Genomic DNA, 25,296 nt, shown 5'->3' on the forward strand with positions numbered 1-25,296 from the left:
AAAGTTTTAAGAAAAAGAGTAGAGTAGGCTGAGTTGGCCGTACCATTATAAAAATCTATCTATCTACTTATTGTACGACATATATTTAAACTCTCTAACACGTTCAAATTTTAATTTTCAAAAAAACAAATCTACATGCAAAACCACTTAAAAGGGTTAAAACATTTCCGTTGTGCATACTCTACGAATCGTTATTGCAAAGAAGTTTACCCTTAGAAGCTATAACCGAATTGTTAAATTTTTAAAAAATTTACAAGTCTAATCACCCCCTCTAGACTTATAACCCAAAGACGAACACTATCCAATTGTGTAAAAATTATACTTTACCTTTTTCTTCCAAAAACAACTCATTAAAATTCACCAATGTAGATGACCTTTCAAAAATATCTTTGAGCGGGTCAGTCTGACTGACCCATCCACTCAGTGTGCGGCGTTTGACATAGTCCATATGAGAAATGCATATGCTCTGTGTTTATAGATATGGACGAAGAAATGTACGCACGCCATATTTTTTAAATTAAAAAAAATGTAAATTACATTTGAATAGGGTCACATCATTTTCCAATTGAAAATTTCATGGGGTTGTCCATTTTTATCCAATGCTTTGAAATTTTGGTTCAATTTCCCATTATTGTTAAGCTAAATCCGGCAGCGTGATGGCATCCTAACTCCTAAGCAGTAAGCTATGGCGGCAAAGATGAACCCATCTCCCCTGTAAGCTTCTCAGATGCAACTTATAACTAAAGGCTGTGCGTACCATTTTCTTACCTCCTACTTCTTCTTCTTGTTGTTGAATAGGTTCAGCAGTGGGCAGGAACTGGCAAGCTTGGCGATCTCTTCTGATGTGCTTCGCCGTTCATGGAACGCAATTTCGGAGCTCCGAAATCAAAGCCATGGGCGTGATGATCCGACACCGCCTCTCGCCGTGAGAGTCAACTATCAAGTCTTCCAGGATGCATCACTTGGTACCATCATTGCTTTTGCGACCACCCCAGATTGCACTGGGAATCATCTGCGAGAATTGGGTACTGAGCTGGTCTCATCCCGAGAATTCAGCGCCACACTTTCCTCTGAGTTTGATTTTATTGACAACAAAGTCAACTCTTCATTTCATTTCCACAAAGCTGCTGTAGATCTTTTTGTCTCTGTCAAAGATGACCTCTCTTCCATCCAGGTATCTCTTTGTTATTATTTTGGTGATTTTTCCCTATCAAGGGCTTACTACTCAAGCTAAAAGTTATAGTTAATAAAGGCTAGTCATATGATGTTGAACTTGACTCTTTTCGGCCTTCGCCCAACAATTTCCTCCCAATACTAACCCAGTCTTAATTGCTCTTGTTGGGACTTGAACGGCTGATACCACTTATTAGGATCAAACACTTACTATTTATACTAGCTAGTAGCGAAGGCGTAACTTTATCACGCTTGAACCGGTGATACCACTTACGCTAGCTAGTAGTGAATGCGCAACTTTATTTCGTTATAGAACACTATCACATTTTCGAGAGCCTGGTGCTGGACTTGGCCCTTTATCAGCCTCCACCTAACAATTCCCCTAGCCACATGGTGCTGGACTTCGAGAGCCAGGGTGTTGGACTTGACCCTTTACCTGTCTCCGCCCAACAACCCTTCTAGCCAAATGTTGCTGGACTTGGCCCTTACCGGACTCCGCCCAACACCCTTGTATATTTGCTTTTGTCAGATAATTATTTTCATTCTTACCTTTTCTACTGAATTATGTTAGTCATTCTGGTTAGATTTGTTATCCTGAGCTTGCCTTTGGCAATTCTAATTTAACATCACATTATAGAGTGATATGAATGACAATTCAAATGCTTGGATTAGAGCTTTCTATTGGTATGTATTACTATATAACTATATAAGTATGTATTATATTATTAGACCATTCTTCATTTATGGCCAAAACCAGGTAATTCCATTGAGATGAGCATTCTAACTTTCTTTTTTGAATAATGCATAAACGTTGTGTTGATTGTGATGCATGAGTTTGCTTCTTTGTGGGAGTGTCAAGGCAGTGTTTACTGACACTTTGTATTGTTTTCTCATTTAGTTTGAATCTTCCCGTCCTGTTATTATAACTGGGCATTCGTTAGGAGGATCTGTGGCATCTCTCTTCACCTTATGCCTACTTGATAGCATGTCTGCCCGCATGTATCACAACTCTGCCCTCTGCATTACTTTTGGTTCACCACTCCTTGGAGACAATGGATTCCAAGAAGCCATCTCAGAGTACCCAAGATGGAACTCTAGCTTTCTGCATGTGGTCTATGACAAAGATCCAATTCTGTTCTTCGTCATGTCAGATCAGAATGATGATACTCTTCGCTCAAACTCTGAAATCTGTTCATATAGACCGTTTGGTACGACTCTTATATGCTCAGAATCGGGCTATTCTTGTTTTGAAGACACTGAATCAGTTCTGGAACTAATGAAGACAATAGTTTTATTAAACTCCACTGCTAACCAAAATCCTGGACACTACTGGCCTCAGTTTGTTGATTATGGCGGTATTTTGGAACGCCTTTGTTGGAAAATGGTGTGCAAGGGAATTTCAAAGTTGCCTGACTCATTAAGCAATCCACTTCAAGCAGGAATAGTTTTACAACTGGATGAGATTGGGATTGAAAAAATGCAGGTAATTGAACTATGTTCAAATTGTCCTCCTTTGCATGTTGTTTGTTATATGGAGAACTATGGCTGAATTAAAGTTTCTTCTACCTTATAAATACTTCTCATATCCATGTTTTCTGAGTGAAAAATGTTATTTTCCCTACTAAAATCACTCTCAAATTTGGCATTATCTATAAGTAAATCCTAAAAAGAAAAACTTTTTTTTAAACACTCGTGATTCTTTACAAGTAGTATCTGTTCAATACTTTTTCAGCCCAAAAAACCAATGTTCCCACTACTGTGGTTCGATCCTGTGACCAAGTCTTATTTGGAATGGTAACAAAGGTGTCATCACACTGCATAGTAGTTGGCAAAAAGGAAAAACTTTTATTTTTGTTGGTTACCATGAACTAGTCGGTCTCACTATGAGATAGTAAAGAGTTCACATAAAAATCCAATACAATAATGACATGTCAATGAGTGAATATTAAGAAGTGATTTTGGTAGGGGAATATAGCATTACTCTCTTTGTTTACATAAAATCATTGCTTTTAATGAAGCAGAATGGCAAAAACACAAGCTGTCTTGTAACAAAGATTGTAGAAAGGGCAGTGTCTATTCCACAACACAAGAGGAATGGTCTTCTTCCCTCCAAAATGCTAATGGAAATGAAGGTACACATTACTCATCTTGAATGGTATATGAAGGGCATTGTGGATCAAGTAGGATACTATGACAGGTATAAGACAATTCGCTCCCGAAGCAGAGATGAAGCAAAAAGTAAACTAGAAATCATCCAACACCACAAAATTCTGAATCTGAACTGGGAAATAATTGTGAGAGAAGCAGTGAACTTGCTTCAGAAAGAAGGGGCGAATCTTCAGGGTCGTTGGCTTTATGCAGGGACAAACTATAGAAGGATCGTCGAACCACTTGACATAGCGGAATACTATAGCAAAGGCAAAAGAGATTACCTAACTCAGGGAAGATCCGAGCATTATAGAGTATTGGAACAGTGGTGGAAGGATGATCTACCAGTCCAGAATGCAGATACAAAGAGAAGTAAAGCTTCTGCACTAACCGAGGATTCGTGCTTTTGGGCTCATGTAGAGGAGGCTATTGTTTTGTGCAAACTGTTGAAAAATGGACAAAATAGTAGAGATGTTGAAGATTCATATAGGAAGGAGCTGGTTAAATTTGAGGAGTATGTGATGGATTTGGTAAATAATTACTCAGTATCTTATCAGGTTTTCTGGCCAGGGAGCACATTCATGCAGTGGTGGGGAGAGTATTGCAAAATTGTAGGTGATACATATAATTCACCCTTGTCTGATTTTATGGAACACCATTATCATAAGTATGCTTAGAAAATCATTTGTTGCTACAACTTCTGTTTCATTGAAAATCTGTTGTGCATAAAATGTAAATCTATCAAATATTTTGTGATGAGGGTTTTAAGTGTTTCGAAATAATCATTTCAAATCTATTGTGGTTATATATAATTAAATGAGACATTTCATAATGCACAAAAGCTACTACAAGAATGCACAGAGACTAGATTGTATGCAATTTGCCAAGTATGAATGCACACAATTTACATTCATGTAGTAGCTTGTATGCATTTACGAAAGGTCTCATGGGACTGATGAGAATAGGTAGATGCACTTGAATATTAGCCTCTATATGTGAAGGATTGCTTAAAAAAATAGGGTTTAATCTCATCCAATGATCTAGTCCAAATCAATGGTCTAGAATAAAGATAATTTAAAAAAAAAAACACGGTGACATTATCGTAATTATGTGTAAGTTCATATTCTTTTGTCTTTGAGTGCATATTTTTGTTTTTCTTCTAGAGCACAGTTTTTCCCTTCAAGTGCACATTGTTGTGCCTTGTAATAAACATTGTTGTCTTTCAGTGCACAATTTTGTACCTTCTAATGCACAATGGTGTACCTCCATTATAGTCAATAGCAACGTTGTCTGCACAAATGAACTCTTGGGTGACGAGAAAGTCAGAAAGCTTAGCAAGACTGGCCAGTTCCGCCTTCGTTGTCAAGGACGCCACCAGGGGGCGGAACTCTAAACGGAGGCCACGGAAACGTACCAATTCTGATCATTAAGGGGGATTGGCCGACCGGCCAACGCCACAAGATCCTTCACAACCACCTGCACACGACCAAGGTAATCTGCAATTGAGTCATTACTTTGCTAGAGAGCTTGGAGCTGCTTGAGTAGCCAGAGAGCACAAGTTTGCGTTGATGAGCCCAAGGTCTGTTCGATTGACTCCCAAACTTGCTTGGAGGTAGAACGGTTGACGGCGAGATACATTACCTCTTCGGAGAGAGACGAAATCAACATGAAAAAGATGGTATGGTCCTATTGAATGCACGCTGCACGGGAGGAAGGTGGCGCTACAACTACGTAAATTATGCTGTGCAACCGTGTGCACCATGTATGGTGCACACGGTTGCAAAAACGACGTCGTTTTGACTAAAAACGCGCGTCCCACTTAAAAAAAAAAATCCAGGTTCGATTCCCGGCAATAGCATTTTTTTGTACATAATTTGAATTATATATCCACAAATTCATAACTATATATCCACACATTTATAACTATATATCCACAGTGAATGAATAACACAAAATTCAGAATGAATGAACTAAATATCCACAATGAATGAACTAAATATCCACAATGAATGAACAACATAATGCTGTTGAAGGGAATTGAAAGTGATTTTTTTTTTTTTAAATGGGACGCGCGTTTTTAATCAAAACGACGTTGTTTTGCAACCGTGTGCACCATGCATGGTGCACACGGTTGCACATCATAACTATTGCTACAACTAGAGATGGTAAAATGCTAAGTTGGGCCGAACTTTAGAAAATTAGGTCTGGACCTGCTATGAAAACTTGAGGCCTAAACTTGTATGTAGTTTTTGTTTTTAAGGTCCAAGCTTGAGCCTACAATAGGCTTGCCCGGGACCGAAGCCTTTTAAAGGCCTATTTAATAGGTAGGTCATTAAACAATCGTTATACCCTACACCACGTCGCACATAGCACTGTGCGCCACGCGCCTCCCAAAACGACGTCGTTTTGGGGTCGTTTTGGGAGGCGCGGTAGGAAGTTGCTGAGATTATGTGTATTTGTTCACACAGTTATGTGTATTTGTTCATACAGTTATGTGTATTGGTTCATACAGTTATGTACATTTTTTATACAATTATGTACATTCTTTTTATACAATTATGTACATCAGAATCAGAAAATTTGTATGCATTATGTTAATAGTTGATGTGTATTATGTTAAAAGTTTATGTTTATTATGTATTATGTTAGATTATGTGTATTATCTTTTAAAAAGAGTATGTATATTTTGTTATATAATTATGTACATTCATGTATACAATTATGTGTATTCTAGTATAACATTATGTACATTCTTGAACAGCGGGTTTTTTTTTTAAAGAAAAAACTACTGCCATTCACTGGGGCGGAAAATTTCAAAAAAAAAAAAAAAAAATTAAAACGACGTCGTTTTGCATCTGGGCGCATAGTGCAACGTGCGCCGTGGTGTAGGATATAAATTGCCGTCATTAAAGATACTCTATTGTAGGCTTTAAATATGCTTAGAGTCTATTTAAGATCTACATATTATACATTTTATAAGGCTTACATATTTGTAAAAAAAAAAAAAAAACCTAATATAACAATAATAGACGAACAATTGTAGACATAAGACACAACAAGTGTGTAGGTAGTGATCCTGTATATCCAGAGATGTTCAAGTCATGAGAAACCGGAGACTACCGATACCAAATGAGAACCACAATTCCAGAATGATATTCACAGTAGAATTGTACAGTACATAAATACATAGAATGCACAACAAGAGGTGTCTTACTACAAGTATAATAATAGTCTTAATAGATCTTACTTACCATGGGATGCAACTTTGGAATAACATTGTGTCCCAAAATTAAACTTAAATATTTGTATGACTAAAAACCACAGAATTCACATATGTTGAAGAGTAGCATGTGGAATGTGAGACATGTCACTCTAATCAAGTTTTAGACTAGGACAGCCTTTGATCTTCAAAGACTCCAGTGGTGGCATCCTACTTACCAGGTGATGGGGCACTGTCTTCAGTTTCCTGCAACAATCTACTTCTAACTCCCTCAAACATGGCATTATTTTTGACTCAATTGCTGCTTCTTTCTTCTTCAACTCTTCCCACTCCTTCCATTCTGAACAATATGAGAAGTGCAATTTCTTCAGCTTTGGAAAAGCAACACCACCTACTTCTGCTACTCCCAAAAACTCGCTCCCAACATATTTTAGCTCGTCCATAAGCCGTATGCAAAGCGTTTCCAGACAAGGCAGTTTTCCTAATGGAGGCAAACTTGGACAATTAAAGCACTCGTTGATTTCAAGAACTCGTAGATTATCAAGGGACAGTGTGATCCAGGAGGGTAACTGGATTCCTCTGTATCCATCAATCGTCAAGCTTTGCAGCTTTGGAGGTGGTTTTAGAGCTTCCATCACATCTACTCTCACCTCACTTTCCCAAAAGAAATTGAAACGCAATTCTTTGAGGTGCTTCTTGTTTTTCAAGTCTGCGTTCTCGGCTTCCTCAACGTCTGCTGCATTGTTCAGATCACCAATAACATGAATTGACAGATTCCCTTGGAGTTGGTTCAACTTCTCCATGTATCCCAACTTACTCGACTCTTTCCCCACCACAAAGTCACTCAAAGTACAAAGCTGAGTTAGCTTTGCTATACCTTGAGGCAAGACCTCCAACCTAGGGGTGTCTCTGATGTTAAGGTGTCTCAAGTTTATCAATTTGTCAATCCTTTCGGGAAGTCTAGAAAGACGCCTACACCCTTCGAGATCTAAAGTTTGCAAGTTGTACAAAGAGCAAATTGCGTCAGGTAACTCTTCTACTTGGCTGCAACTTAAATCAATGTACCTTAGATGAAGCAAATTTCCTATCTCCTTCGGGAGTTCGTGCAACTCACAGCCGTGCAATCCTAATATTCTCACAGATTTCAGACCATTGAACAGATCAGGAGTAAGTTCTTTTGGAGAAAGGTATTCGGCAAAAAAGCTGCGAAGCTTTCCAATGTCACAAACGGAGGCAGGATTCACAGGCCTTCCCGATTTCTGCCATGACAGATGGCGTAGATTTTCAATCTTGACCTTATCCTCGTGCTGGTCAATACTGTGGCATTCATTTCTGGTAAGGAACTCGGTAAAATCATGCACTATGTCATGCATTTTGCAAGATATGATAGTGTTGGAATCCATGTCATCTTTCTCCAAATCTTGGAAGAAAGAACGCATTGCTAAATCCCCAAATAACTCCCGGCCTTTTAGTTCCATCTGATTGTGATTACTTCCATTTGTTGTTGTCAGATAACCTTGTGCAATCCAAATTCTGATGAGCTTATGTACTTGTATATCATAATCCTTGGGGAAGATGGAACAATATGATAAGCATCGCTTCATCTTTGGGGTTAAATCATCATAGCTTAGATACAAATGAGGAAAGAGATCTGTTGTCACTTCCTCCAACTCCCAGATTTTACTGTCGAAAACATTTTGCCATTCCTCCTCAGTGTTTTTGAAACAAAGCAGGCTCCCCATGGCCTTAACAGCAAGTGGGAGTCCTTTGCACTTTTGAGCAATTTTCTGGCCAATATCTTTCAGTTTCTCACAATCCTCTTCCCTTCTCCCGGAAAACGCAATCCTGCTAAGCAACAACCAAGCATCCGAGTCGGATATTTGATCCAACCGATGCATATACACAGTTCCCATCACTCTCGCAACCCGCTCGCTCCTCGAGGTCAACAAGATTCTACTCCCGGGGAGTCCAACCTTGAGAGAGTTCTTAAATGGCTCCCACTTTGCAGACTGCTCTGTCCACACATCATCCAACACAATCAGGAACCTTTTGTTGGACAAAATGGTTTGGATTCTTTCCAGTAACACTTGCAGCTGAGACAGATTTGTGGAGCTTTTAGTCATCGACTCAACAAAGGCCTTCGCAATCTTGATCTCGTCGAAAGGGTGCGAAACACAAATCCACACCCTTTCATCAAAATGAGTCTTGATCTTTTCATCCCCAAAGACTAGTTGAGCAAGGGTAGTTTTCCCTATCCCTCCAGTGCCCACTATGGAAACAACAGGGGGACCATTTCTCATTGCTTCTTCTCCATCATCTTTCTTCACCAACTCTCTTACTAAATCACTGGCATCAATATCCCGGCCTTGAATCTCGGATGTATCCACACCAAACGAAGTAGTGGTGACCCGTTTGGATTCCTGATTAGGGTCCGATGCAGAAGTGTGGGTTACAGAGAGAAAATTGTACTGGTCTTTCTCTTTCACAATCTGATCAAGTCTGGAATCGAGTTCCTTTATTTTCAGAGCGATGTCGCGATGAACAACGAGCTTTTTGAAATGGAAACAAGAAGGCAGGAAAGAGCTGCAACCTATTGTCTTTCTACGAATTACCGGAGGAGATGCTGCAAGCTCGGACCTTTCGATCTGTTGTGTGAGAATTCTGGTGCGCCACTCGTCCAGAACGTTGTCTACTTCGTAGGAGAAGTCTTGGATCATATCGACCCAGAGCTTGACGCCACTTTCCTTGAAGCTTCTCTTCTCTGCATCATCTAATACCTCCCTGATTTTCTTGAGCTTTGATGAGAGGTTTGTGATCTCCTTCTCCACACCCATCGCGGCTCTTAGATCCTCGACTTGGTCCTTGAGGATGTTGAACAGCTGATCCACAACGATGGAGATGAGAGCGTCGGCCATGGTTAGTTGACTCTGTACCACTCCCTCTCTCTCTTTCTCTCTCAAATGATATATATATATATATATATATATATATATATATATATATATATATATATATATATATATATATATATATATATATAGATTTTGGTTCATGTGAGGTCATGTCTTCCCGTGCGGTCAGTGCGGCATACACCATTAGGTATGTATAAATGCACCATACAGTGTTCGAAAATACACCAGAATGAAATGTCAAAAAATACACCACAAAAAAAAAAATACACCACACATAATGGTGTATTTTCGAACACTGTGTGGTGCATTTTTACATACCTAATGGTGTATGCCGCACTGACCGCACGGGAAGACCTGACCTCACAGGAACCTGACCCTATATATATATATATATATATATTAGTTTTTTTACGCGGCATTGCGCGATTGGGATTATGTTCAATGTTTTTTTTTTTTTACATAAGTACTTTAAAATATATCAAGCAATATTATATTGGAATTGTTAATTGAATGTTAAATTTACCTATTTAAATAAACAATTCTAAGTTTACAAATGCAAGATAATATAGTCAAAATTGATTATAATTGTCAATAAAATCTATATACTAATAAGGCCAGAAGAGTTAAGGCCAAAAGAGTTAGGCCTATAATAGATAGAAAAATGGCGGTCACAGATTTTAATCAAATGAATGGCTCAGATTGATCAGATTTTAATTTTTCTTTGAAATTTTCTAATTTATCCTTAATATGATTATCCGTTAACTTTTCCGTTAAATATTATCTTTTCCGTTAATTTCTGTTAATTCACCATTAACTAGCTAATTTTATAATGTATCCCTCATCATAATTAAGCTAATTGCTGACTCCACGGGTATTGCTATTTGCACCATCCTTTGACCAAAAGTGAGTATAAAACATATTGAAATTGTAAAAAGTGAAAACTTTTAATAATTAATAGGTGGTGTAAATAGTCAAATGAGTTACATTTTGCTATTTGCACCACCTGGTCAAACTTGCAATCAATAATTTATTAATTTAATATTTAATTAATTAAAATATTAAAAAAAAAAAAAAAAAAAAAACCAAACGTCACGGTGAGAAGGCAGCCCAGTAGGGGTCGCCTTCTCACCGGGGAAGGCGACCCAGGTAGGCTTCTACCTGGGTTTCCTTCTCCGGTGAGAAGGCAACCCACTTTGCCTCCTCTCCCTTCTCTTCCTCCTTTGAGTTGTTATCTTCTGCGGCATAAGAATCTTCACCGTCTTCTTCTTGCAACACTTGATCCCACCATTGTCTCATCTGTCCCAGTCTATCTTTCATCCTCTTAAGCCTCTTGGTATTGGGACTCCCTTGAGCGGACCTGCTAGGTGGGGCTTTGATGGTATGTGGCGCCACCGGAGGTCTAGGCGGAGAGGGGGCAACCGGCGGCCGGAACTCTAATGCGGCGGTGGGTCAGATAAAGATCTATGGAGAGGAGGGATTGTCGGCCGATCCCCGAGAGTAGGAATTCTTCACCAGAGATGGGTCAGAGAGGACTCGCGGCGGTGTAATCTTGGAATTCTCAGCAATTTGGGCGTTGAGTATACCCAGAGAATCAATTGGTTCGGAGAGGCTCCGATAGAGAAGAGAAGGGGAGGGTGGAAGCAGAGAGAGCCTTTTGGGGGAGGGTTCTTGGAGAGAAGAAGGGAATGAGGGGGACGGGCGTTTCATGGAGCAGCCCGTGGTGCATTTGTCGGGGGTTTTGGTGGTGATGGTGGGGGGGGGGGGGGGGGGGGTGTTTGGCGGCGGAGATGAGGTGGTGTTGGCGGTGTTTGGGTTGCCTTCTCACCGGGTTTTTTTTTTTTTTTTTTTTTTTTTTTGTAATAATTAATATTTTGATTGTTAAAAAAAATAGATAATAAATATTAATCTTTGACCATATTTAATGACACATATAAAGTTATTAGACCTATAGGTGTTGCAAATAGCAAAATAGGTGGTGTAAATAGAATTTCCCATAGCAACACCCTTCCTATAATTTATAGGAAGTCGGATAACCAAAAGTTTGGTATCCAAAGTTTCAGCATAATTACCTTCAATAGCAGAGTTCATGTACAACTATAAAACACCTCAGTTGATATCAATACAAACACTTGAAATTAAAAATATTATCACAATACAAATTTCAAGCATCATTCCTTCGAAAACCAGCCGTGCTATGAAGTTAGGCAAATTATGATGTGCATCATGCATGGTGCATATGGATGCAAAAACGACGTCGTTTAATTAAAAACGCGCGTCTCGCTTAAAAAAGAAAAAATTCAGTTTTGATTCCCAGCAACAACATATGAACTAAAATTCCATAATCGATGAACTAAAATTCCAGAATCGATGAACTAAAATTCCAGAATCTATAAACTAAAATTCCAGAATGAATGAACTAAAATTCCAGAATCTAATCTATGAACTAAAAATTCTAGAATGAATGAACTAAAATTCCAGAATCGATGAACTAAAATTCCAGAATCGATGAACTAAAATTCCATAATCGATGAACTAAAATTCCATAATCGATGAACTAAAATTCCAGAATCAATGAACTAAAATTCCAGAATTCCTATGAACTAAAATTCCAGAATGAATGAACAACATAATGCTGTTGAGGGGAATCAAACCTGATTTTTTTTTTAAGTGGGATGCGCGTTTTTAATAAAACGACGTCGTTTTTGCATCCGTATGCACCGGATGCACAACATAACTATCCTAAAACACCTCTTTACATTCTTGCCCGTAAAATCTCTCCTTCGAAAACCAACAGTGCTATCAAAGCTTGATGCCTGCGTACATATGAAATTCCAGAAAGAAGAGGTGAATCAATCAAGTATAAAAACTGTGTTATCCATGATCAACATTGAAGAGGTATGCATAGTAATGGTTTCTTATTTAATTTTTTGTTGTTTTTTTCATTTGTATAAACAGAGTATACTATGAAAATTCTCAATGATCGAGAGCATTAGTAAATGTTCATTGTTCTGAGTTGCTTTATAATCAAGACAAAGATCTAACCTCTAAGTTTGAATCCCAATAAGAAAATGAAGACTTTGTTCAGGTACAGTTTCAATCAAATTGATTAGTGTTTGTTCTTTTTTTTTTTTAGTAAGATTTGTTATCATATTTCTTTTAATAAATGATACTGTCTGGTGGCTACTTCACTGTTGGTTTTCTACTTTTATACTTTTATGGTTATTTCAGTTAACAAAACATTTAATCAGTCATTGTGAGAAGGCATTAATGTCAGTAGTATGAAGAAGCAGCAATCCATCATGGTCAATGAGGGATTCATTGACAGATATTTTATCTTTATGCTTTTCATAGCAATGTTTTAAAATATGGAGCTTTTTGCCAACTGTTTATGGGATCAAATCTGTCTTCTTTCATACTCAACAGTTGCAAATACATACATTTTTTCATCAAATCTGTCTTCTTTCATACATTTTGTACATTATAGCAGAGGAGCTTTTTGCATACTCATATTTCTATAGAGCATGTGTCTTTAAGTATCAAAATAAATTTGAGGAAGGCAATGCGTATTGTATTAAAAATTTCTTATTTGTCACGGTTCCATGAAAAAGAGCTAATCTGTAAGTTTTAGTTTTATATGCAATCTAAATTTATTCTCTGTTTGTAACAGCTGAGCTAAGGGCAAAATACCCAGAGATGTATTCTTTGCTCCTGTCACATTGTGATGCTATAATTTTGTATCTATACATTTTGGTGTTAAAAGTCATGTATTTTACCATAGAAGATGCAAAGTATATAAAACTGTTTATATTTATCTCAGTAATACTTGGTTAATATTTTGAGAAAATATTAGGTTGAAGTGTACAGTGTGGGATGATCTAGTTTCAAAATATGAGTCATGGTTTAAATTTAATAATGGTCCTGTGTTAGCATTATGTAGAGCGAAGCACTGCATAAGCTATTGTGTTGTCTTTTAATAAAGAGATAAAGTATAAATAAGCCACTGAATTATATGGGAAAGAGCAATCACTAGTACAAAAAAACATCAAAAAAATCGATATTTTGCTTAGATATAAATCTGCATGTCTTCCAAGTCTCTAAACGAAAACCATTTGAGTGGAGAGCTTCCTGATTCCTTTCAAGGACTTACCAACTTTGGTCAATTTGTATGACACCCCTTTTATTGTATGCCTCAACCACACATTGTGGTCCGGGTCTTTCTTTGTCCGTTGAACGGTTCAGGTTCACCCGGTTCGCTCCGAGAGGCCGAGAAGCTGGCCCAAAGAGGATCGTCATTTATGGGAATTGAACCCGAGTTATACCGGAATTCTCCCCCACAAAAAAAGCTCATTTGCCACTTGAGCTACCCTATTGGGTTGCATTGCTTTATTTCTTGATCGTTCCTTCATTGTCCTCTAGATTGCAAAAAATGCTTAGAAATATATAGATAAGAAATTAAAGATTGCCATTTCATTTAAATTTTAATTGATATGCCAGTTAGTTGACTCATATATACTAGCATAGTTGGAGCTTAGTTTGTGCTATGTATGTTCTCCTTTATTCAATATAAATCAGCTTATTAGATGCATCATGACTTGTTATTATTATTCTGATAGAATTGGTGTGGTGTTGTGTATATCTTAAATTGATTAATGTTGAAGTATCTTATTTGTTGATAGTTATGCAGGAATGTACAAGAAAATATTGGTAATTTTATAAAAAAAAATACTTTTTTTTTAAAAAAAAAAAGCAGGAAAATATGTGTTGGTTCCTAGTCAGAAATTGACGCATATTGTATTATTTTTATTTTAAAGATGACTATATGCGTCCAAAGTTTAAGAACTTTTGACGTGTATAGTGATTATTTTTTATTACACTATTGGTGCATGTTGTCAATATTGTTGGTGTATTTTGAAACCCGCCCGCTATAAATGGTCACGGTAAGAGTAAAAGATATTTTTGGTCCTAGACTTATAGTGACACTGACAGTTTTGGACCTCCATAAAAAATTTAGACAATTTATGGACACACTTATTGTGACGACGACTTAGTCCTCCATCTGTATTCCCGTTAGATGGTCATTTGAGAGGGGGTATTTGCGTTAATTCATGATATCTCATTCTCATTATTCCATCCTTTGAGTGTTCTGTTCTTGACTACGATTCACGGAACAAATTTGTTTTCTCCCACTAAAATAGCTAAAGCACAAGCAATTCAGATTAGGTGGGAGTATCTGCAAGATTCATATTTAAAATGGTGAACTTGTCCCAATCATTCTAAAGTCTGTAAGTTAATTGCTTATGCAAACAAATCTTTGGAGCTACCATAAAGATATCAAGCACCATCTGCGTTACATAATAAAAACCCCCTATCAACAAATTTGAAGCCTAGATTTTTCAACATTCAATGAAGCTTCATATACAAAGTCAACTAGTTTAGTAATGAAGCAACCATTTTCACGTCAATGATAGTTCTGGTAGTTTCAGCAGGCGTGAGCTGCGCTACACCTTTCACCGTCAACTCCGACTCCGCAATGTCCTCGAACAGATGATATCTCATAGGCTTCACCGGCTCTGACCTGGAAGAACTGTATTGCTCCTTCGCGGTAGCCTCACGCAAGAAGTTTCTGTCAATCTCCCAACTCTATTTCTGCAAAAAGAAAAACCCCAAATCTTATACAAGCTTATGAGCTTAAACTGGTGTAAGAACATCAGAACCAGCTAGTACAGATCGATGCATAATCCGATAGAGTGTGAGAGCCAGCTACACAAGTTTCCAGATGAAATTTGGACGGAGACAGCGGCGACAGGTTCCAACATCAACATTTTACTTAGATTTTTTATGATGGTCTATGTCAATTCTTATTGAGATCTGCGATTAGCTTCCCGTTCTGCGCCGCTATGGAAACCCAGTTCCAAGGCCGAATGTTCATTTGGGAGATATCATGAAATGACGCAAATACCCCCCTCAAACAGCCATCTAACGAGAATACAACGGAGGGCTAAAATTATTCTCGTTAAAGTGTGTCCATAAATTGTCTAAATTTTTTATGAAAGATTAAAATTGTCCGTGTCACTATAAGTCTAGGACCAAAAATGTCTTTTACTCCCACCGTAATTACCATAACACCCCCACTTACCAAAACGTGCGAAAATCCCCAAATCCTCAGAATTAGCCACTGCCGTTAGATTAAACTGATTCAACGACACAGATACGACCACACCGCCACACATAATGACATGACCACATATGAACGCTCTTATATATATATATATATATATATATATATATATATATATATATATATATATATATATATATATATATATATATATATATATATATATAGAACAAATTGCACTTTTGGTCCTATGACTATTAGGGTACTGATAATTTGAGTACGTGACTTTCAAAACTCTCAATTTAAACCTTTAACTACGCAATTATTAGCAGATTTGGTCCTCCGGGCCAAATTGCCGGCCAATTTTGGCCAGAAAAATGTAATTCTTTTAAAATTATTTATTTATAAGGGCAAAATGGTCATTTAACGTCAAATCAGGTTATAACTAAAGTGCAAGAACTCACTAAACTTGCGGATGAAGCTGGAAAGTGCACACTGAGTCCTACAACGTTCGAGAAGTTAGTGGAGGCGGGTAAGTTGCTGTTAAGAGTAGGACAACGATATGTGGCAGCGAGAGAAAAATGCAAGCACAAACAAGCACACTCCGAAACACAAGGTGCCGGTGAGGCAGTGAGCAGTGCATCAAAAAGTACCGGTGAGGATGGTGGCGAAGCTGATTTAGGCGACACGGAGACAGAAGTACAAACTGAGATAAACATGCATATGGGAGACACCGAGGCAGCATATGAAATGCCATCATTCAGTCTAGGCTTAACCCAGGAGATGCACACTGTACCGGTGGTGAGTGAACCAAATCAGGACCCCGTGATTGAAGATGATGCTGTAAGTTAAAAAAGGAATGTTCATAAATAGGACAACTGTAAAATGCACCACAAATATATTATTTTGAACAATATCAGATTGGCAGTGTGATTTTAATGTTCAAAAACGCAGTGTGAGGAAGCGATGCAGATGGAAGATGAAGGAAGAGAAACCAGGAACGCATCAAAAGACGGCAATGATAAGCACCCCACGCCAAACCAACCAGAAGACTCATTCGTCACACCTCCGGAGGTATGTCGCGTGCTAAATCGATATAAGCTTCGTTATGGAAAATAATTTAAACTAAAATAATGTGCATGATATTGGGAAACAAAATGCCAATGTTGCGTGATTTAAAAATAGTTACAGGTTTGGGAAGTGGATGTGTGAAATATGTGAAAATGAGTTTGAACTAAAAAGTTGATAATTGTGCATCTGTGAAATGTTTGGGTAGTTAGACTGTGAAGTGTTTGGGGACTGATTGTTCAGCATTGTGGTAAACTGCATTGCAATGTTACCATATAAGACGGATGTACATGGTATGGCTATTAGACGTCTAAAAGTTAGCTACATTTGTGAAAATAAATAAACTAGTCTCGAAAAGTTTAATCACACAGTGGGCAAATAATGACCAAAAACACGGGAGCAAGATTAATTTTAAAACACACATTTTGCAGCAACTGATTAACCCGAAAGGAAAGGACAGAGGAGACCAAGGAGGGGCCATAGAAAGGGCACCAATGAAAGTGCAACGTAATGAAGGTAAGACGACCAACTTACCACAAAACCAAGGCACACCGTCAGAGCATGATCGCATAGCACGAAGAGAGCTCACAAAATGGTACTCCCCCACCCCAAGTGAGATGAAGAAGTGGATACTCGAGAATGCAAATGCTGACAAGTAAGAAAGATCACATTACAATTCAGCACCTAATGAAAAATAATATTACTAATCACCTGATTTGCAACCACCCAGGGACGAGGAACTCTTCCACTTTAACACCCAACGAGCATTAAGATCTGACCTGCTGACACTAGACACGGGCAAAGAAGTGAACGCGACAGTTATAGACAGCTGGGCATGCGTACTAAATGACAAAGAACGGGCAAAAAAAATCATTGATCCAGCACGATTCTTTGCATCAACCAAACTAACGGTATGCAAATTCTATTTTATTAAAAAAAAACAGGAATACTTGAAAAACTCCAATAATATGAAGACTGTATTTGACTAAATATGACTATGTATGCATGCACAGATGGAAACAGTGGTGGGATGGAAAGGGACACGAGCACAACAGCTCAAACTTTTAAAAGGAAAATGAAAAGCGAGATGACTTTCAGCCCATACAAGAAGTGGACAGAGATTGACATGGTAAGTTAACATACGACTTAAGAGTCTAAGAAGTAACAATGTATGTGTTCATGTTTTAAAAATGTTCTTGCTAACCAAATCGAATTCAATGCGCAATGCAGTTCATATTCCCAATATGTAACAATTGTCACTATTATGTCATCGCCGCCGATCTAAAGGGAAGGACAATGCAAATCATTGGCAACTCTTCTGCAGGGAAAAAAGAGGAAGTGTATGGGAAAATCCCGGACATTTTGGTAAGAACTTCTAATCATACGCGTGTTGAATATAGATATAAATGTGCATCTGTTACTGCTGTAAGCATAGGAACTGTGCAACTGTTACGAGGTAAGAGCTTCTATTCATAGGAACTGTGCATCTGTTACTGCTCTTTAGGTGCAATATAGATATAAATGTGTTGCTAACCGGTGATATGATAAAAGTTACTAACCGTGTCTATGTATGAAACCAGAAGGACATGCTCGGGTGCTTCCTAGACGATAACAAAGACCATAAAAGGGCGGCTGAAATACTGGAAATGGAACCAAAGAGAATGCAAATGCCTTGGAGGGATGCAACAGAAAGCCCAGACAGTGGAGTATATACAATGAGGCACATGGAATCCTTCATTGGGCAGAAAGCGAAGAATTGGGAATGTGGGCTGACCAAGGGAGACAAAGCCAAAATAGAAGAATACCGAGCGAAGTACATGAAGAAAATCCTGCTCAGCGAATGCAATGAGCAACACAACAAAAGCCTCCAAAGCTCACCACTGTACGGCAAGGGAGTGTTCACGCAATTCCGCTAAGCAAGTAAAATGTGTGATTGTGCATTTTTTTTTGACGACTTTAAAACCCATGACTAAGGACACCAATGAAAGGTTTAACACTTGTAGTATTTTTTTGGCAAGGGACAACTTTTTTTGGGTAAAGTTGTGCGAAATGTAGATGCATGGTTTTTATTTAACAAGGTATTCTGCTCTAAATGCACACTTATTAATTCGTGCTTCAGTGGATTACACCTTTGTGCAATTACGTTATATCCGAATGTACGGGTGTGTGCATCGGCGGTTACTAAAGTACTGCACTGCACAATGGCAACAAAAAATAACCCCGTAGATCGCTACAAACATTAAGACACGTGAAGGTAGTGTGCACCCACGAAGAAAAAGAAAATGAACAACGGTAGGAGTGATAGGCACAAGTGTAATAAACCAACTTAAGTTTAAAGTTGTATTGAAATGCATGTTGGCATGACCACCCTTAGTCACAATGATCGGTCAAAGCGAGGGAACCGAACGTGCAAGACAGAGCACAAACCCAGATTTAATGTCAAAGTCCCAATCCTAGACTGTGCGATAGTGGTACGTTAACAAATCGGGTAATAAAAAAAAACACAAACGGGTATAGTGCAGATGAAATACTGTGCAACATTGATGGGAGCATACGTGCAACTGTGCATAAAATTCCAGTGACCGCGTGCAACCACAATGACCGGAACTGTGCAAGTGGGATGTGGCATCATAATGTGGGGAAAAAGAATGAAATAATACCACCGTATGTCAAAAACAAATAACCCGTAGTCCACTAAATAGATTTTGACACGTTAATATGATGTACACCCACACAGAAACACAACATGCATCACAGTAGGGGGACGTATTAGCGCTGGTAAGAAGTCAACTTAACATTGTAGTGTTAATAACATGCATGTCCGCATGACACCCCCGAGTTGAAATAATAGGGTACATCAAAGGGGGGTGCAAGACAAGACGCGAAACCGAATTACAAAGGCAAATAAATTGTTGTGCAACCTCAAAGGAAAGATATGTGCAAACATGCATAAAATTCCAGTTACTTTGTGCATCCACAAAATACTATACTGTGCAAGATGGAAGTGGTTACTGAATAAATGAAAACGGAATAAAAGAGTACCACGACCATCCTATCTAAAAAAGGGGAAATATAAAATTAATAAACAGAATAGAAACACAAATCCAATAAAAAAAACCACACCAAATCCATTATTGAAACCCAAATCAAATGCGAAATAAACACAAGTCAGTGACGAAGTAAAAAACAAAGCAACATGTTTAAATTCAAATTTAAACCAAAGAGCAATACGACCCCCTTCATCAAACGTCAACGTTGCGCATCGGGCAGGTACGACTATTATGCCCATACTTTTCACAAGTTTGACATTGGCGTTGTCGACGCCCCGACTTTTCAATAGCTAATTCCCTTGTACTTTTGTAACGTTTGCCACCACCCTTGTTATTAGAGATTGGAGGAGGACGAACATTAACCTGACCATCTGGCGAAGCACCGCAAAACGACTCAAAAAGTTGCTTCTTAGAAGAAGAAGCACGAACGGTAGGACCATTCTCAGCCAATAAAAAAGCATTGAAATCTTTTAGGGCTGCATTCAACTTGGTAACATGCTCAACACTCCGTGAAGCCATGGTCACGCACGAAAAAAATTCTGCCCAAGCTTCACCAATTGCGACATCTACCTCCGAATCGCCACCACGTTGAACACCCAACACCTGTCGCACACAAGCCCCCCTTGTCCAACGTGCGATCACATACCGAGAAGGGATAGAAACAACCCTACGATCCTTGAAAACCCAGAAAATATGACGACAAAGTAACCCAACCCGTGAAAACATGTTACACGTGCACTCAACACCATCATTACCAGAGTCAAAACTCACGGTGCGTACCGGGCCATCATCATCTTCAACCTCATACCGGGTTACCAGCCCTTCAACATTTGAACGCACAGCACGACACGAAAAAGATCCCGCGATAACCTCGGCTTGCACATCATAAAAAACATTAATAGTGTACACCGCAGCCGCATGCTTCTCAATCAACATTGGAGTCTAGCACAAAGGAAAATGACCCTCACACTCGGCATTTAGTTTGGCTTGCGCCAAACGTTGAGCATCAATAGCCCCTTCAAAATTGTTGAACAACTCAGACAAACTAGCATGCTGGTTTGTGCAACTACCAAACACACTATTCGCAGCTTCGGACCTCGATGTCGTGCGAAGCAATCCACCCATGAAAATATCATTAAAATACGCAGGGATCCAATACGATCTCAGATCATACATAAGACGAAACCATCGGTGGTCACCAAGGCTATGCTTTTTCATAACGTCCTGCCAACCCCGCTCAAACTCCTCCACAGACGACGTCTCACACCAAACAACATCATTCAACGCGCGCCGAAACTCTTCATCTTTAGATAGAACATTACCAACCTTCTCGCCAACCTTTGACATAATATGCCACATACAAAACCTGTGCCGCGTAGTATCAAACACCTGAGGGACTGCAACCCGCATCGAAGGATCTTGATCAGTGATAGTGCAACTAGGCACACAACTCATTGCACTTTTAAATTGCTGGAGAAGCCACACGTAAGAGTCCACATCTTCACGGGAAATCAACCCCATTGCAAATGTGACACCTCTCTTGTGATTATCAACACCAGTAAACGGGACCAACACCATACCATACCTGCAATACATAACACTAGACCAACGAAAAAAAAAACCCCATGGTTTTTAGCATACTGCTTGCACAAATACATAACAATAAACTGCACATACCAGTAATAAAAAAAAAAAAAAAAAACAACAACAAGAAAGTTTTTTTTAAGAACACGTGGCTTACCTATTAGTCCCATAGGTTGCATCAAACGACACCACCTCTCCAAAAGCTAAAAAATTTTCCTTCGCAATAGGGTCAGTCCAAAAAGCCCTACATAACTGATCCTGAGAATCAACATCATATCTAAAGACATAATCCGGGCAATCATCTACCTTCTTAGCATATTTTTTCACAACAATATGAGCATCTGACGTTCTAATAAATGCCATTAAATCACGCTTCAAATTTTTAAAATCGACACATGTCGCACCAACATTTGAATACGACCCAGCAAACTCCCTAGCCAAACGAAACGACCTATTGGGCCCAACGTTGGCCCTAGCACACTTAAGCACAAAAATCTGATGTTGCACATCCATGGAACGATTACCCCGCAAGAAAGGCTTAGCCACATCCGAGCACAAACAATGATTATGCCGTAGCTCAATGAAATGAACCACAAAAACCCCATCGTCACCCATCTTCAACACCAACCTCGCTCTGCACCCCACCCTATTTGAAACACGCCGGCGCTTCGGAGCCACAGGTGCTTGATCCAACGCAGCATCCACAACAACAGAGCCCTGCACCGCCTGCTTGAAGCCCTCACGCGAACAAACCAACAAGTCTTTCACGGCAACACCCTCCCTATTCCTACGCAACGAACTACAACGTACATCAAAACCAACGAGCGACGCATACTGACGATAAAAATCAATACCGTGAGCGAGAGAAGGAAAAGTCTGCCCCTCAAAAGGCCTAACCGCCGCATCACACGAAGGCGTCCAAAACTTAGTCCCATCGGGGGACACGTCCATAACACACCCTTGCTGCGATTCCGACCGTGCTGCACAAACATCAAACAGAAATATACACACAAACACAAAACCGGTCAAAATAAAACGGCATGCATATCATTCCAAAAAAAAAAAAACAAGCTGCTTGCACATATCAAATAACACAAAATGCACTTTACGAAGAAAACCCCTACCCCCTACAAACCAAAACCCTTCAAAACCAATATAAAATGCAAATGCCATGTACACCGGAATGCACAAAACTAACAACATAATATACTAACAGCGAACCAAATCCAGAAACACACAAGCAATGTTGTCAACCCACCACCGAAATCCATAAATTAGCAGAACAATCTATAACGAAATGCAACAACCATTTACACCGAAATACACAAACTACCACGACAACATCCTACCATCGAACACAAACCCAGCACACATAAGCCATAATGTCAAACAAATACCGAAAAGCATAATTTACCAAAACAAATTAAAACGAAAAACATATGGCAATTGCAGTTATTAAAAAATGAAAATAACAAATACAACTACGACATAAAACCAAACCAACTACCCAATCAATAATCCAAGACCCCAGACTTATATATAAAAATTAAAACTCGATAACCAACATCAAACCACGGCACCTAGAACGCATGTCATACAAATAGACACATACTTATACACAAACCAACCACTACCCGATGCTCAGAAAAAATATACAAGAAACAAACGGAAAAACTAACCTGGAGAATCCATACGCCTTCACGCAGAGAAAGACAAAAAAATTGAAAAACTATGAAACGATGAAAGGAAAAATCACAAGCACTACAAACTGTATAAAGTGGATTACTACATCAGAATATAAATGCTCAAAATCTTTATTTACCATGTATAACACTCCTAAAAATGAGAAACTCACCCGACAAAGACACCAAATAAATAGGAAAGAAAAATACAAAGACAAAAAGGTCCTTACACACTCACGCGGAAAAAGAAAAAAAAAATGACAAAATAAAAACCCAAATCAACAACAACCATAGATCACCACATAATCAACGGCCAGATTTTGACCTTAGACCTCATGTGGGAACATGACCTCATATGATCCTCTATATATATATATATATATATATATATATATATATATATATATATATATATATATATATATATATATATATATATATATATATATGGTCGCACTCAGGTGTGGCGACCCCTTCCCGTGTGGTCATGTGGCGATTTTCAGAATACACCAATAGTTACGTAAGATATACACCATCAACGTTAGGAAATGCACCACAAAAAACGCACACAAATTAGGTACTCATTACCAACAACACACCATTAGGTGTGAGTAAAAATACCATACAGTGTTCGAAAATACACCATTGGGATTGGTGAGTTATATGGTTATTTTTTGGGTCTATTGTGTATTTTTTGGTGTTTTTTTACATTTCATTGTGGTGTGTTTCCTTTACACTATTGGTGCATGTTGTTAACACTGTTGGTGTATTATGAAATTCCGCCACACGACCACACCTAACAACATGACCACATATGAGCATTATTATTATATATATATATATATATATATATATATATATATATAGGTTTCGAATCAGGTGAGGACTTATCCTTAGGTGAAGACGTGAGGACTAATCCAGATCATCCATTTTGAGTGATCTAAAGGTTACGACAAAACAAAAACGCGGTGCCCAAAAAAGTGGGATGGATGCACAACAATCACAATATGAATACACAACAAACTTGGACAAAATGCACAACAAACTAACACAGGATGCACAACAAACTGAGAATGAATGCACAACAAACTGAGTACGAATGCACAACAAAATGAGTATGAAAAATTAAATTCATTGCATATAATTAAATCACAGCCGTTTGCTTAATTAAATGAAAGGATCGGATTAGTCCTCACGTCCTCACCTAAGGATAGGTCCTCACCTGATCCGGAATCTATAATAATAATAATAATAATAATAATAATAATAATAATAATAATAATAATAATAATAATAATAATAATAATAATAATAATAATAATAATAATAATAATGCTCATATGTGGTCATGTTGTTAGGTGTGGTCGTGTGGCGGAATTTCATAATACACCAACAGTGTTAACAACATGCACCAATAGTGTAAAGGAAACACACCACAATGAAATGTAAAAAAACACCAAAAAATACACAATAGACCCAAAAAATAACCATATAACTCACCAATCCCAATGGTGTATTTTCGAACACTGTATGGTATTTTTACTCACACCTAATGGTGTGTTGTTGGTAATGAGTACCTAATTTGTGTGCGTTTTTTGTGGTGCATTTCCTAACGTTGATGGTGTATATCTTACGTAACTATTGGTGTATTCTGAAAATCGCCACATGACCACACGGGAAGGGGTCGCCACACCTGAGTGCGACCCTACATATATATATATATATATATATATATATATATATATATATATATATATATATATATATATATATATATATATATATATATATATATATATATATATATATATATATATATATATATGAGTTAATTACCAAAATGGTCCCTTGACTATTATGAAATTATCAATTTAGTCCTTGACTATTTTTTTTACTCAATAAAGTCCTCAACTTTGTAAATGTTAACCAATATGGTCCTCCGTTAGGTTTGGGGTTGTTAAAGTCAAGGGTAATAAAGGAATTTCATCCCTCTCTCCTCCCGTCATAACGTTGTTGCTCCATCGACTCCAAATGCATACCAAGAACCACTTCAATACACTGAACAACATTTCCATCTCCTTTGTGCCTTGTTTGGGGTGACCGTTGTGCGAGACAAAAAACTATTCACAGCGCTCTGTAGATAAGAATCAGAATGTTCAAAGCTGGAGTTGTGAAACGAATAATCAGAATCGAAGTAGGGTAGAGGCTCGTCCCCACACAAAGGTTGAGTTACAGCATCTACTGTGTCGTAGATATCTCCTCCAGGCACCCTTAGTGGTTGGTCAAACCTAACATCCATACTGTCAATGTTATGCAAATCATAAGGATCCAACCCACTCAT

General features: G+C 38.3%; 4 protein-coding genes across 5 annotated transcripts; 1 reads left to right on the top strand and 3 right to left on the bottom strand.

Annotated features, from left to right (window-relative positions):
• Positions 1-487: 487 nt before the first annotated feature.
• LOC109147426 (senescence-associated carboxylesterase 101-like) lies at positions 488-4,115 on the top strand. 2 transcript variants are annotated; one of them, XM_019295075.1, is made up of 4 exons: positions 488-714; positions 799-1,174; positions 2,072-2,656; positions 3,192-4,115. In XM_019295075.1, the coding sequence occupies exons 1-4, from the start codon at positions 686-688 to the stop codon at positions 3,996-3,998; spliced, it is 1,797 nt and encodes a 598-aa protein (XP_019150620.1). In that variant the 5' UTR covers positions 488-685; the 3' UTR covers positions 3,999-4,115. The 2 variants fall into 2 exon arrangements, with proteins under 2 accessions (XP_019150620.1, XP_019150621.1); XM_019295076.1 differs by having other exon boundaries at positions 489-714; positions 3,195-4,115.
• Positions 4,116-6,443: 2,328 nt separating this feature from the next.
• LOC109147425 (putative disease resistance protein RGA3) lies at positions 6,444-9,503 on the bottom strand. The gene has a single exon (XM_019295074.1). The coding sequence runs from the start codon at positions 9,454-9,456 to the stop codon at positions 6,694-6,696; it is 2,763 nt and encodes a 920-aa protein (XP_019150619.1). The 5' UTR covers positions 9,457-9,503; the 3' UTR covers positions 6,444-6,693.
• Positions 9,504-19,881: 10,378 nt separating this feature from the next.
• Positions 19,882-20,625, bottom strand: LOC109147370 (protein FAR1-RELATED SEQUENCE 9-like). The gene has a single exon (XM_019295029.1). It carries the CDS (start codon positions 20,623-20,625, stop codon positions 19,882-19,884), a length of 744 nt encoding a protein of 247 aa, XP_019150574.1.
• Positions 20,626-20,631: 6 nt separating this feature from the next.
• LOC109147371 (protein FAR1-RELATED SEQUENCE 5-like) lies at positions 20,632-25,296 on the bottom strand. The gene is made up of 4 exons (XM_019295030.1): positions 25,084-25,296; positions 22,488-22,560; positions 21,431-22,253; positions 20,632-21,274 (listed from the first exon to the last, which is right to left on the bottom strand). The coding sequence occupies exons 1-4, from the start codon at positions 25,294-25,296 to the stop codon at positions 20,632-20,634; spliced, it is 1,752 nt and encodes a 583-aa protein (XP_019150575.1).

The sequence above is a fragment of the Ipomoea nil genome, unplaced genomic scaffold (genome assembly GCF_001879475.1).
Source record: "Ipomoea nil cultivar Tokyo-kokei standard unplaced genomic scaffold, Asagao_1.1 scaffold1993, whole genome shotgun sequence".
Taxonomy (NCBI): domain Eukaryota; kingdom Viridiplantae; phylum Streptophyta; class Magnoliopsida; order Solanales; family Convolvulaceae; genus Ipomoea; species Ipomoea nil.

Bases quoted from the DNA above. Each gene is read 5' to 3' on its own strand.
- LOC109147371 (XM_019295030.1), bottom strand. From the start codon at position 25,296: ATGAGTGGGTTGGATCCTTATGATTTGCATAACATTGACAGTATGGAT. The intron at 22,561-25,083 runs GTGAATAGTTTT...ATTTCGTTATAG, and splicing joins ATTCTTATCTACAGAGCGCT to ATTGTTCTGCTAATTTATGG. The intron at 21,275-21,430 runs GTAAGCCACGTG...TATGTATTGCAG, and splicing joins GCAACCTATGGGACTAATAG to GTATGGTATGGTGTTGGTCC.
- LOC109147370 (XM_019295029.1), bottom strand. From the start codon at position 20,625: ATGTTGATTGAGAAGCATGCGGCTGCGGTGTACACTATTAATGTTTTT.
- LOC109147426 (XM_019295075.1), top strand. From the start codon at position 686: ATGGCGGCAAAGATGAACCCATCTCCCCT. The intron at 715-798 runs GTAAGCTTCTCA...GTTGTTGAATAG, and splicing joins AAGATGAACCCATCTCCCCT to GTTCAGCAGTGGGCAGGAAC. The intron at 1,175-2,071 runs GTATCTCTTTGT...TTTCTCATTTAG, and splicing joins ATGACCTCTCTTCCATCCAG to TTTGAATCTTCCCGTCCTGT.
- LOC109147425 (XM_019295074.1), bottom strand. From the start codon at position 9,456: ATGGCCGACGCTCTCATCTCCATCGTTGTGGATCAGCTGTTCAACATC.